This window comes from Symsagittifera roscoffensis, chromosome 3 (genome assembly GCF_963678635.1).
Source record: "Symsagittifera roscoffensis chromosome 3, txSymRosc1.1, whole genome shotgun sequence".
Lineage (NCBI taxonomy): Eukaryota > Metazoa > Xenacoelomorpha > Acoela > Convolutidae > Symsagittifera > Symsagittifera roscoffensis.
This window is the reverse complement of record NC_087064.1, coordinates 36,018,848-36,031,942: the sequence shown is the minus strand read 5'-3', so window position 1 is coordinate 36,031,942 and position 13,095 is coordinate 36,018,848. Positions and strand designations below refer to the sequence as shown.

Here is a 13,095-nt window from a genome sequence, read left to right as displayed (position 1 = left end):
GAAAACTAATTTCTCGTGTAATACTCAACACGTCTAATTTGATCTTTTACTGTACTGACTTTGGCGAACGAATAGCTAAAACACTGGCGAGTTTTTACAGGCAGCACAAAGTAAGGGCGCCAAATGAAAGATCATCCAATATAAAAAGGCCCTGGTGGTAAAAGCCTAATGTATTTTTTGAAAAAAAATTGATGGTATGATAAGCACTTTTCCAATAAAACTGAATTCTTGCAACATCCCTTGAAAACTCTTTCTTAGAAATTTTTAATTGATAACAGGCAACTTTAATTGAAGTCATTCTTATAATTGTTTAGTTAGTTCAATTGTAGCAGTTCCTAGTCAAATTTCACATTGAATCCGAAGTCCTTGGACCTTAGATTTGTCATGATGGTGATAGATCTGCAGCTTGTTCGCATTAATTCACGGCAATATAAAATGACCTGAACAAAACCCTTGAAAGCGCAAAAAATATGCAATATGCATCATTAACATTATAATCAGTTCAAGAAAAAAGGAATAAACACTTCATTGATTTCAGCAATCACAGATTTAATTGGACTTCGATTCTCAATGGCCTGTTAAAAAAATCACACTGGCGAGACTGATTCAAAAAATGGATTAAAAATAATATCAGATACAGCTGATCATTATTTGAAAATTGCAACGCTTGAAACCACTAAATGGGATTGAAGAAGGACATCTGAAGTATATCTATCATTAATTGCTGTTAATTAGACCCAATTAGGGGATGCATATACTGTTATTTCAATACTATGCCTAAATACGTGTGAAATGAGCGTACTCAATTGCGAGGCAAGTATCACAGGATATTCCGACCAATTATCAAATGCAAAAAAAATGAAACAAAAAAAGCAAAAAAAAAACAAACAAACGATGTTTCGAGCCTTTCCATAAAAAGTAGCCACACTCTTTTAATTGTTCTCAATTTTTTTCATCATTTGTAACAGCAAAAATGATAGCCGGTGGCCTACAAGTAGCACAGAATATGAGGCAAGTGGCCGTGCAAGTAGCACAAAGTAGGATTCTATTAATAAAGTAAAATTTCCATTAATAAAAGGAAAGATCCTCGTTAATTAAAACTTAGTACGTTTCCTTTGACCAAAAAATTTTTTTTTCAGAATTTAGTTAAATTTTTCAGAAAATTAAACGAAAAAATCTTTCGATACAAATGTATTTATTTAATCTTGTTTCGCGAGCTGACTCTTTCTTGCATTTGTAGAATTTTTGTACTCTTTGATCATTTATTTTGAGATAAAGTTTTTTCGTATTTGATAAAAGAACCACAGTATTGATCTTGAAATTTTTTAAATTTTCGATGTGCTTATTAAACCACTCCATCTACAAATTTTTTGTCCGTCATCAAAAAAAAATAACAAAAATTATGATAATTGAAATAATTATGATGAAACACAATTTTCAAAAAAAAATAACCAGAATGTTCGTATATCAGGGCAAAACTCTGAATGTTTCGTTTGCACCGTAATTCGTATCGAGTATTTGACGATAAAAAAAAATCAAAAAACCATAAATTTTAAACTGCATCAAACATCTTACGAAAAATTTGATTAATGCAAAAATAATGCGATCGATATGCTTGCAACAAATCAGTTTGGAACAAACTTTTAGCGCGGGATAGCTCGCCACGCTTAAATAAATTGCGTTACATTTTCAGCAACCTTAGTCAAATCTTCAAAACCAAATTGGCAACTTTCAAACCCCAAAAAGTACACAAAACGGAAGTGAAACTTTTGCATTTGATAAAAGATTTTTTTTGCTAAAAAGACAAACTTCAATTGCCGAGTTTTGGTTGAATAAAAAATTTCACCCAAGGACAAATATTCCACATTTTTTCAAATGTTGGAAAAACAAGAACAACTGGTTGCTGTGCAAGTAGCACAGATGAATCCGATCACCTAGAGTTAAGTTTAAAAATCCAAAAAAAATATACTCTCAAAAAAAATCGGTAAAAAACCTTACAATATTCTATAGGTTGAAAAGTGAAAATAATTTTCGCTTTATAATTTTTCATTTTTGAAGATCAAATTTATAATATAAAAAAGAATGTTTTAAATTTGTCTGCAGACAAATGCGATGACTAAAATAACAGTTTAGATCAATTTATAAATGCCACAACCAAATTATACATTACCTAGACTTAGTTAGTACTGAACAAAAAACTTTCACCCACGTCAACTTTTGCTGCCTAAGTTTATGCTGGTTTGATTGATTTGAAACTGAATATTTGTTTTACTAGCCTGATTTTCTGATAACGGTAGATTTGGATTTTTTTGCCAATGCTCGTTGTTCCGACTTTCAAAGAAAATTATGGAAAAATTGAGCTTGGTTGGTTTTTTCTCCAGACAAAACTTGATTTTTTATCTAGCCACTTTTGGCAAACTTTTTCTTTTCATTGGAAAGCTGAAAATGTTTCCAACTCAAATTTGAAAAGAAACTTCACTTGTGATCATTTTCAATGATAAGTTTGATAAAATATTGATTGTTTTTATATGAAATAACAAAAAGCCCAATGTATTGCAAGCTATTAGGGAGTAAGGGCAATTTAATCTGGCTCAGAAATCGCTATTTTAGATGAAAATATCCATTTCCGTTTTTATTTAAAAAAGAAATGATATATTAACAAAAAATGAAAATTTTATATCTAAGTTATTTTGGTCATTCCATCATTTTTTTTTTAAATGGCAATATATCACTTGGTATAATAATTTGAAATAAAAAAAATCATTCTTTTTTAATATTGCATCATTGTTTGAAGCTGAACCAGATCACTGCAAAGCTTGTTTAGTCACCTATGTAACCCGCTATAACAAAAAATGTTTCTAAAACTTTCTGGTTTTTTAATTAATTATGAAAAGACTGATTTCGAAAGAAAACAAACAGAGTGGCTTAAAAGCAACTTCATGAACGGTAATTTATCAGCAACCCTAATATCACAATGTGGTTAATCTAAAACTTTTCTGAATTTTTATTATAATTTTTTCCCTATTTTCTTGATTCTTAGTGACAAATTTTTGAGCATATTGCAGATATCATTTCGTTATACAAATCACGACCGTAAATGGTGAAATTTTAAGTCAAACGTAATGCCTTGAAAAAATCTTTGAACCAAGTTTTTTTGCAAATAGATTGAAACATCATCGCTTACCATCGCCAAATTCATTTTATTCTGCTCTCTCCTGACAATCTAATTTGGTTTTCAGCATAAAGGTTTTTGAGAGTAATCAAACTGCTATTTCAAAAACAATTGTTTCAAATTGGTGGGTGTTTAGAACGTTACACAAACTAATTAATCTTATAGATTAAAAAATGAAAATATTTGTTTTTCAATTTTGAAGTTAAAATCTATACTAAAAAAAGAATTTTTCAATTTTGAAGTTAAAATCTATACTAAAAAAAGAATGTTTTTTTTTATTTTTCTCCAGACACACGCGATGACTAAAATAACAATTTGGTTCAATTTAGAAATGTCACAACCAATTTATACATTAGTTTAGCTGAGTTGATACTGAACAAAAAATTTTCGCCCACGTCAATTTTTGCTATCTAAATTTATGCTGGTTTGATTGCTTCGAAACTGATTTTTTGTTTTAGTAGCCTGATTTTTCTAAGAAACGAAGATTTAGAAATTTTTGCTAATGGTCCTTGTTCCGAATTTCGAAGAAAATTATGGATCATTTGAGCTCGGTTGGTATTTTCTCCAGACAGAACATGATTTTTTATCTAGCTACTTTTGACAAATTTTTTCATTTCATTGGAAAGCTAAAGATGTCTTCAATTCAAATTTAAAAAACTTCACCTGTGATCATTTTCAGTAATATATTTGATAAAAATTTCAATTGCTCATATTTTTGATAACAAAAAACCCAATATAATTCAAGCTATTTACGAATAAGGGCCTTTTAACCTGGCCCAGAAATCGCTCTTGTAAACGAAAACCTATTTCAATTTTTAGTACAAAATTATTTAAAAAAAGAAATATATAACCCGCCATACCAAAAAAAATATATAAATTTTTTTGGTTTTTGTAATTACTTATGAAAAGACTGATTTCAAAAAAAAACAAACACTGTCGCTTAAAAAATAACTTCTAGATGGGTAGTTTATTTGAAAACCTCATATCACAACTTGGTAACCTTAAAATTGTTCTGATTTTTTTTTTAAGCAAAAACTTTTCTCCCACAATTGAACGGGTTATGTTGGGATTTTTATCATATATCTTGTAATATAATTAATTCAATTCTGTCTGAGCAAAGTTGTGGTCAAAATGGGATAATACTGACCAGATTTTTCACCCGATCATTTTTTGCCAGATATGTTTATGCTAGTTTGATCAAATTGAAATTGCTTCTTTGTTTTACTTGCTTGATCTTTCCAAAACATCAAAACTTTAGATTTTTTTTGCTAACGCTCGTTGTTTTTATTTTTGAAATTAGTGCTTTTTTTGAGACAGTTGTTTTTTTCTTGAGACAGTTTTTGATTTTCATCTAGCCACTTATCTACATTTTTGATCTACATTTTTTGGGTTTTTCATTTTAATTAAAGTCTAATGATGTGTTCAGTTGAAATTATAAAAACAATTACATTCACCTGTGATCAATTTTCCAGAGTAGGTGAATTTTCTGAAGGTCATTTTTTTTATTTCAGATAACAAAAGCTTACTAGATATAAAGCTATTTACGCGAGCGAGCAAACTAATCTGGCTCAGAAATTGTTCCTAAAAAGGAACAAGACCTTTTTTCAGATAGATATACATACACATAAGTTTTTGAAGATGCTTCACATGTGATATATATATATTTTTGGAAAATTATACGGGTTTTAAAATCATAAATTAGACCATTTAAAGCGGGATATTTTGTTCTTTGACACAGGTGGCAAAATCATCCAGCTTAGATCAGAAATAGATCCGAATTGAATTGAGGCAGACTACTTAGTCTAGTTATTTTGTTGTTACAAGCAAAATATATCAACTTATACTTAATATGGCGTGAGGGCGATGGCTTCCGATAAAAATATCAAAAAGAACTTTCAAAATTTTTTTGAAATTTTGTTTACTTTTTCAAAATGAAAACTATTCCATAGATAAGGGCAGTCAAAAGATTCAGGTCTTCGCCCTGATATGAGCAGTCCTCTTTCTTTTTCAACTATACTTGCAAAACGACAAAATGCAATTGTTTAACATACTTTGGACTTTGAACCCATAGGTAGACTTAACTTGTTTTTAGCAAAAATTTGTCGCGCTGTTTTAGAAACGGCAATTTTTTCCTATGCAGAAACTTTTTAAAAAAATTGTTGCTTTAAAGTGAAACTGTCTGTCAATAATATAAATCAAACAGGTCACAACATTTTGAGTAAACCAGTCTTTGGCAATGTTTTGCTTTGTTGTTTTAGAAACGGTAGAACTTTCTAAACGGTGGAAAAAAAAACTTTTTGAAAAAATGTAATGTCTAACAGCGAAGTTATCAGCCAAATGAATGCCATTTTGACTTACTGTGTATTTGCATCAAAGCCTATATTTTCTTCTCTTAGATGGTATTTAGGCGTCGTCGCCTTTTTCACTCTCAATATTTCTTTTTCTGATGGTCAAATTCACATTACCCTTATTAGTTTTGAACCAATGAAATTACGATCTTCGTTTTACGTCTTCATTATGCTCACTATACTTTGATTAATTGTTTATTTATTTGTTGCCAATAGGAAGCAGCCAATGACCTGAGTTGCCCCGAGTCTTTTTCTGCAAAGAAACTCCCAGAAACAAATCAGTTATTTTCATTTCTTCGAAAGAAATCAGCAGCTCGTCAAATCTAATTTTCCACAAATACCCTCAATAGCATCAAATTAATTTGAGAGAGTTATCCTGCTCGCTTCAAAATGGCGGTTTTGTCATCAACTACCCCTCAACTTGTTCTCATGGATAATTTCACCAACCTCAGTAAGTTTTCAGCTTTTTAGTAATTCTACTGCTAGGCGATTCTTCCAATTTCTACTATGATCAAATTTCTAAATACATTATCCGGAAAATTTGAACAAAATTTGAATGTCAAAACGCGTTTTTCTCAAATTGGGTTGACTTTTAAAAAATGATGAAGACAAAACTAACATAACAGAATTTTTATAAAATTATCATTTTGCAACGTAATTTGCGGGCCCAAAATTTTACGCCAAAATCGATGATTTTTGGCTGTTTAGTCTATCAAAAATTACGCTAAAACTACCGGATCAATTGTTGACAAAGTTATATTATGTTGAGCTTCTGGAGAAATAGTGGAGGTGGGTCAAAACAATAGTGTGCGATGAGAGAAAAAAACATTCTGATTAAACAATTTCCGATAATGTAGTTTGTATAACGCGCTCCCGAAGAACCGGGGGCGAAGATAAGAATTCCGCTCCAGTCCTTTCTCTAAATTTTTTAAATGATTTTGTTCCTAGTTTCAAGGAAAGTGACGGAATATGTGTTTTTTTATTAGTATTTGAATGAAGATTTTGAAATATCTATCATTTTATGAATATCGAAAGTTTACAAGCAACAGCCTAAGGTTTTAATGATCTCGTTGCCGGTCCTTTCCTAGTTTCTTTCCGACAAGATTTTGAGTTGTTAACCTCAAATTATAATCATATTATATAACCTATTTTCTTTCTTACTTTTTTCTTTCTTTCTTATAGCTAATTTTGCGCTTCTGACTTCTAATTTATTTATTGGTCATTAAAAATCGGAAAACAAAAGTAATTTGCGTAATTTGATCCAACCATGGAAGAGTATCGAAGTTTAATTAAATTTCTGTTTTTTTTCAAACCCCTTACCGCCAGCTTCATTTTGCAACTTTCAGAAGGGAGGAGAAACCAAAAAAGACTAGCGCATAAAGAATTTTTTGTTCACAGATGATTCCACGACACAGGAATATTTTGGACGGGACGGGTTCATTCCAGACTACTGGTACACGATCGAGACTGTGTTGCACGTGAGTTTCTTCGTCCAGACGCCCATCGGCTTCGTGAGCAACATTCTGGCCGCAGTGACTGCAACTCAACTCATCGCTAAAGGCGAACTGACACAGTCGGCTGCTACGCACATACAGGTGCGCTCAATGAGTTTATCCTTCACTAAAACCGAATACCATGGTTTGAAATTTTTCATCTTTTGAATTTTCTAGTTTTCCCACAAATGTTTCGGAGGCATTTAACTTACACGTTCCGAAAGATCGTTGGGAGAACTTACAGGTTCAAAAGTTCAGAAGGTTCAAAGCTTGATACAAATTGGCACCGATAGTTCAGATACAGCAGAGGATAGTTTTTCACTTTAGTTACCTGTTAAACATAAAATATAACTTTTAATATTGCATAACTCATGTTCATTGAAAGCCGGATTTTTGTGGAGACGGTCGAAATATGTCTCACTTGGGTCGAGCTAAGTCGACCACATTTTTTTGGTTGATACTGTCTAAAAACAGTTGAACTGGGCAGAGCAAAGTCGAGTAGAGTTTTGTCGGACGAGAAAGTTGAAATCCACCGTAATTTGGTCGAGACTGTCAAAATATACGCAAAAATGTTTAGGACGAAACATACAGAACTTTGGCCGAGACTGTCGAAAATAGCAGTGAGCACCTCGACCCGGTTTACAATTTTTTTTTTCAATATGCCATCTCTTTTTCATTCAAACTCGCTATGAGCAACAATACCAACTGATTTAGAACCTATTATTATATATTGTTTTTTTTTAAATTGATTCTATCGTCCATTTTATAAGAGATGTTTGGTAAATTTAAAAGAATCTGTCAAAACAGAGCTGTCTAAAGGGTACTATGTAGGTTAACTTTTCCCCAATGATTAGACCAGACTGAGAAGTTCGTTATCGCTTTTGGGGTCCCCATTTCAATTCAACTCTCATATGATACTCAGAAACGAAAAAAAAACTGTGCAAACGTATAAAAATACTGAAAAAATAGCGAATCTATCTTGCATTGTGCGTGGAGGCTGCGAACGAAATCCGACTTTAACAGAGTCCTAGGAATCTATCTTGATTTGTAATTCGATATGAGGTGGCCTCATATTCTTGTTATGTTTGTGTGTAGGTGGTGGCTTTCTGGGACTTCTGGTCTCTGTTCATGGATGGGCTCCTGGACAATATGATGGCCATAATGTGGATGGATCTGGGGGCTCACAGTGACTTCACCTGTGGCCTCACCACCTACCTGGACTGGGCCACCAGCAGGGCTGCCATTCTGGGCCTAGCTATATCCGCATGCGACAGATGCGTATCAGGTACATTCATCTCAATTAACAACTAAACCAAAAATTTTCATCTTCATCTGATTTACTCGTGGCCAAAAAGCAAAATTTTTATCAAAAAAAGTATACCTCTTTAGACAAAAAGTAGTTGTGCCACTGAAACATTGAAACGGTTTTATTTATTAATTTGCTGAGTAGGCTATTTCAACAATTGGTCAACATTTTGCAAATCTGTCCAAAAATGACTTTTTTGGTCTGTTTTTATAAAAGTTTGCATCTTTTGGGCATGCCATTTTTTCTTGAATGATCTCCATTCAAAATTATTTGTTTTTCTAAGTCTACAGCTTCACTTGAAAAATATTATCAGGGGGATTTTTAAATATAGAGCTTCTTCTATGGCTGCTAATTCTACTCGATTAGAAACAGTGTCACGCCGGCTCAAGAGTTCTGGCATTTTTTTCCAAATAGTGAAAAAGGGCCTATAAATCTAGGTTGAAGGACTGTATCTTCAAACTGATCTAATCTTGATCTAAATTCCGAAAATGAGCTGCCGGTTGCTGAATACCAAATTATTTTCTGAATATAAAATTACTTACCTGAGTATAAGAAATAACAAATTTTACATAAGCAAAGTAGATAAGTATCATCACACTTTTTTAAATTTGAGCCTCAAAAAGACCTGATATTTCTTAAATAAACTTTTTTGCCATACAAAGTTGTGGCGTGCACTCGCATGATAAATGTCACCGGTATGGAAAGTTTGTTTCAGCCGGAAACAGTATACTTTTCGAGTTGAAATGAAAGATCTGAACTTTATCATAGGATGATTAAAATATATAAATGTGTTTTTCGTGTATTTAAATTCTTCAAATGAGCACAAAAACAAGGCTAATAAAAAAGATCCAATTATGATTTGTTGAGTAATAACTAAAAATGTCATTTTTTAAAGATTTTTTAGGGTGCTTTGCCTATGCCAACAACTTCGAGGCTAATGATCTCCCAAAAAAGTTTGAGAGCATGAATCGGTTCGCATATAAAATATAATTTGCCAAATAAAAAACTCGATCCAGCTTTAAAATATTTCAAGTTTTTTAAAACTATTTCAAGTTCTAAGAAATTACGAGCAAAAAAAGTCTCTGTCCTGACAAGCGTTTTTTATTCTAGAATAGTCCAAATTCAAACTGCTAAGAGTTCCAGAACATTCAAGCAAAGCTGAGCGGGGAAAAGGTTCTATGACGTTGCAATCGATATCAGCTCTTTAACTCATGCAACGTACGAGAGCAGAAACCATGTTTTTCGTTTAATACATATGAAACGACGGTTTTTTTGCGCCATTTTCACGCTCGCGTTTGGAGAACGCAAATTCTAGCAGTTGAATTTGATTGGAATTCACAACTTGCAAATATGCCTACATGCATTCATAAATGCATTAGAAAGTATGAATGCACATCTGCAGTTATAAAAGCATTTTAAGTCTTTGTAGTAGTTAGAACATAGTTGAAAGATGCCTGAGGGAAAAAGAGCCCGGCCTGAGGGCACGAAGTGCCCAATGGTGGCTCTTGTGACCGAGGCCAACTTCAACTATGTTCTAACTGTTGAAGAGTATGTTTTCGCTCTTTCTGTTTGTTTTTGCGGCTCTTTTTCGTTTTTTCCCCGCCTCATATGAGCATCAATTTTAGGATGTAATGAGTGGTTTTACAAGGTTTATTATGAAGAGTAAATATGTTTGTCATGGTCCAATCAGTCCGCATGCCAATTTTCTTGTTAACCAGTTAACGGGAACAGTAATTTTACTTGTAAAAAAAATTGCAGGTTGGGGGAAACGGAAAAAGAGCCGTTTTTAATCTTTCGATTGTTATAAACGGGCTTCTTTCAAAAAAAAGAGCCCAGAAAATTGTGAAAAGTGCGCGAAACTATGCAAACGATTTCTTTTTTCTTTCATGTGTTCTAATAATTTATTTTTCATTCATGCCTTGTCGTGAAAAAATATACGTGAAAGAGCAAAAACATACTCTTCTTCATGAGAAAAAAAACTATGCAAAAAATTGCCAAGACCTATGAAAGGGTCTTCACTACTCTTATATAGGTCTTGGTGGTATATAGATTTTTATATAGTGACTCTTAATAAGACAACCAATAGATGATTGGAAAGTGAAAAAGAACTATAAAAAATTTGAAAAAATGATCGAAATTTTTGAATATTTTTCAACTTTTGAATTTTGCCCTCTTTTTTAAAAAAGGAATTTAAACAAACTCTAGAAGAAGACAAAGTTCAAGCTACAAACATCATCGTTGAGCGCAGATAATTGTAAATTTTTTTCTGGAATAAAATACCAAATCATTAAGACCAATATAACTTACTAAGTTAGTGCTTTTCCGCTTAAAAATTGGCATGCGGACCAGTTAGGTTATGAAATTTATTCTTTGTCTTCAGATTTAAACGTGTGTTTTACCAAACAACTTTAGAAAAAGAAACTTAGAAGTATTGCAGTTTTTTTCAAAGCTTGAAGTCGTTCGCAAACTGAAAAAACCGCAAAGCAACAAATTTGCAAAGTTTATAACATTTTTTAACCAAAAATTGGTTTACAAAAGCATAGATTTCATCAAATTATCCTCATCTAGCGATAAAACATTAAATTAGTCAAGTTTATCATAGCATGACTCAGCGCGCAAAAAAAAAGTATTTTTTTTAAAAACCAGCTCATCGGTTGATACAACTTTGAAGCATTTGTCACAGCAAAAAAACGGCTCATAAATTTAGTTGTTCAACACATCCAGTTCAGTTTTATTTCAAATGTTTTTGCTAGATCGTCTCAAAGATAAAAACGGTCAAACATAAAAACTGAGAATTAACCTGTTGAGTTTGTTGAGGTTCAATATTAAAGCAATTAAGAACAGCAAGTACAAATTGTAAGAAAGCTGTTCACTAGAAAAAGCCTAGTCTCCGATTACAAGGCAGTTTCCCTACTCCAATTGCTTAGATATTGCAAAGCTCTAACGCTGGGTTTTGTTCATTTTATTGTTTTCGCTGAATCGTCTCAGACATAAAAACGGCCTAGAAAGGCTTCCGATAAAAAATGGGCAGATAAGGTCTAGCATTGAAGTTGCTCTTGAATAAGATATTTACTGAAACAGTGACTGCATCGAGTTGCTTTTTTCTAGAACAGTGACTTAAAAAAAAACTTCTGTAAAATTCCAGGTTCAAAAAACTCAGTGCAATTTTTTTTCGCAATTTGTTATGATCTGTTCGGGTTCCTATGAAATTTCATTCTGAGTTCGAGTTCCGGTGCATCATCAACCTTTTTTTGACGAGCACTCAATGCAGATTATGGTTCATTTGTGTCTCGGATGCCATGTCAATGTGTATTGTGATGTTGTTGCAGTGATGTTCCCTGTGTTCTACCGAGGCATGTCCAAGAAGAAGAGCTTCACTCTGGGTGTCTGTGCCATCTACTCTATCTTCATCTTTACCAGTTAGTCATCCAGTCAAACAACATTCACCTAAGTCATCCAATCATGCATCAGTTTGTCAGTGGATTTTGGGTTCAACTTGGACATTTGAGTCTCTAAAAAACTAATAGGAAAAATGAGACCTTTCATTCTTACTGAAAGCTCAGAAACACAAGGGAACAGGTGCAAAATCGGTTTCCGAATATTTTAAGGCGCATTAATTATTCTTTACTACCTTATTCAACAATCTTATTTCGGGGATCCAACTATCGTACTAATTGAACCACACCTCACTCGGAAGGCACTTCCGGAGTTTAAACTACTGGGAAAACATTCCTCTATGGCTGACCGTCATTTTAAAAACCCGAAATCGGCTCAATCTAATGTCTGTTTCAGCGAACTTTCCGATCTTCACCCTGATGGACCGGGTTAGTGAACTGTTTTCTCTCTTTTGCTGTTATCTATTATTAAATCTTATCCCAAAACAAGTCATAATTTGTGTTTTAGGCGTTTGATGGCAGTGGATGCGAAAGGGTGAGTCATTTTTTATACGATGACAATTTAAGGCTATCTCAGATTTTAAACAAAACTTCAAAATTAAGTAAATTCCATGTGTTACGTCAAATCTGTGGAGGGTTATTTTGCTCTAAAATTGAGACTCTTGCAAAGAAGATATAAGATGATTATGATTGATTTTTTTTGGTTGGCTTTCATCTCTATTTCGATACTGTTTCACTCCCTTTTTGAAATGAAGTGTTTCCGAAAATTCGATTCCGAACTACAACACCGTTCGTTTTTGAGCAGCCAAGCGGGTATTTTTGAGGGGATTTTTTAGCTACTAAGGGACTATAATGAAAATGTGAAAAGCTTTTTTCATTTCAATCATTGCATCTGTTATTTCTATTTATAGAACCAATCAGGTGGTTGGGTGACATACTACATAGCCCTAGTGGGATCGTTCGGACAACTGGTGGGACTGCCAGCTGTGCTCATCATCATGGCCAACAGCATCGTCTTCTTCCATCTGCGAGTGAAGAAGACAAGGTGCCACTAAAAATCTTCTATCTCAACGCCAAGCTCATTAGAAAATAAGATTTTAAAAACAAAACTGCTCGTATTAGGGCGAAACTCTGCATTTTTTACTGCAAATTAATTTCAATGGGGTAATTTAAAATAAATTAATTGATGAAATTGTCAAAAAAAACTGAAAATTTTCCAAATTTTTTTTTTGATTTTTTTTTAAATAATAACCCCACACATTATGTAAAGTACATAGTGATACAAGACTGCTCAAATCATGGCGAAGCCCTGAATGTTTGCACTGCCTTTTAAAGTTTTCGGAGAGGTAAAAACATAAAAAACTTAAATGTAATAAAATTA

General features: G+C 32.9%; 2 protein-coding genes across 5 annotated transcripts in view; one reads left to right on the top strand and one right to left on the bottom strand.

Moving 5' to 3' along the window:
- Positions 1–13,095, bottom strand: part of LOC134842571 (echinoderm microtubule-associated protein-like 2) — a 242,525-nt gene that overhangs the window by 98,197 nt on the left and 131,233 nt on the right. The gene's annotated exons all lie outside the window — the stretch shown is intronic.
- LOC134842677 (cysteinyl leukotriene receptor 1-like) overlaps positions 5,746–13,095 on the top strand; it is a 29,944-nt gene continuing 22,594 nt past the window's right edge. The window contains exons 1-7 of the mRNA XM_063859126.1: positions 5,746–5,971; positions 6,919–7,115; positions 8,109–8,298; positions 11,649–11,738; positions 12,112–12,143; positions 12,223–12,249; positions 12,626–12,759. Of these exons, the coding sequence (XP_063715196.1) occupies positions 5,911–5,971; positions 6,919–7,115; positions 8,109–8,298; positions 11,649–11,738; positions 12,112–12,143; positions 12,223–12,249; positions 12,626–12,759 (731 nt within the window). The 5' untranslated portion in view covers positions 5,746–5,910. The remainder of the gene's footprint in view (positions 5,972–6,918; positions 7,116–8,108; positions 8,299–11,648; positions 11,739–12,111; positions 12,144–12,222; positions 12,250–12,625; positions 12,760–13,095) is intronic.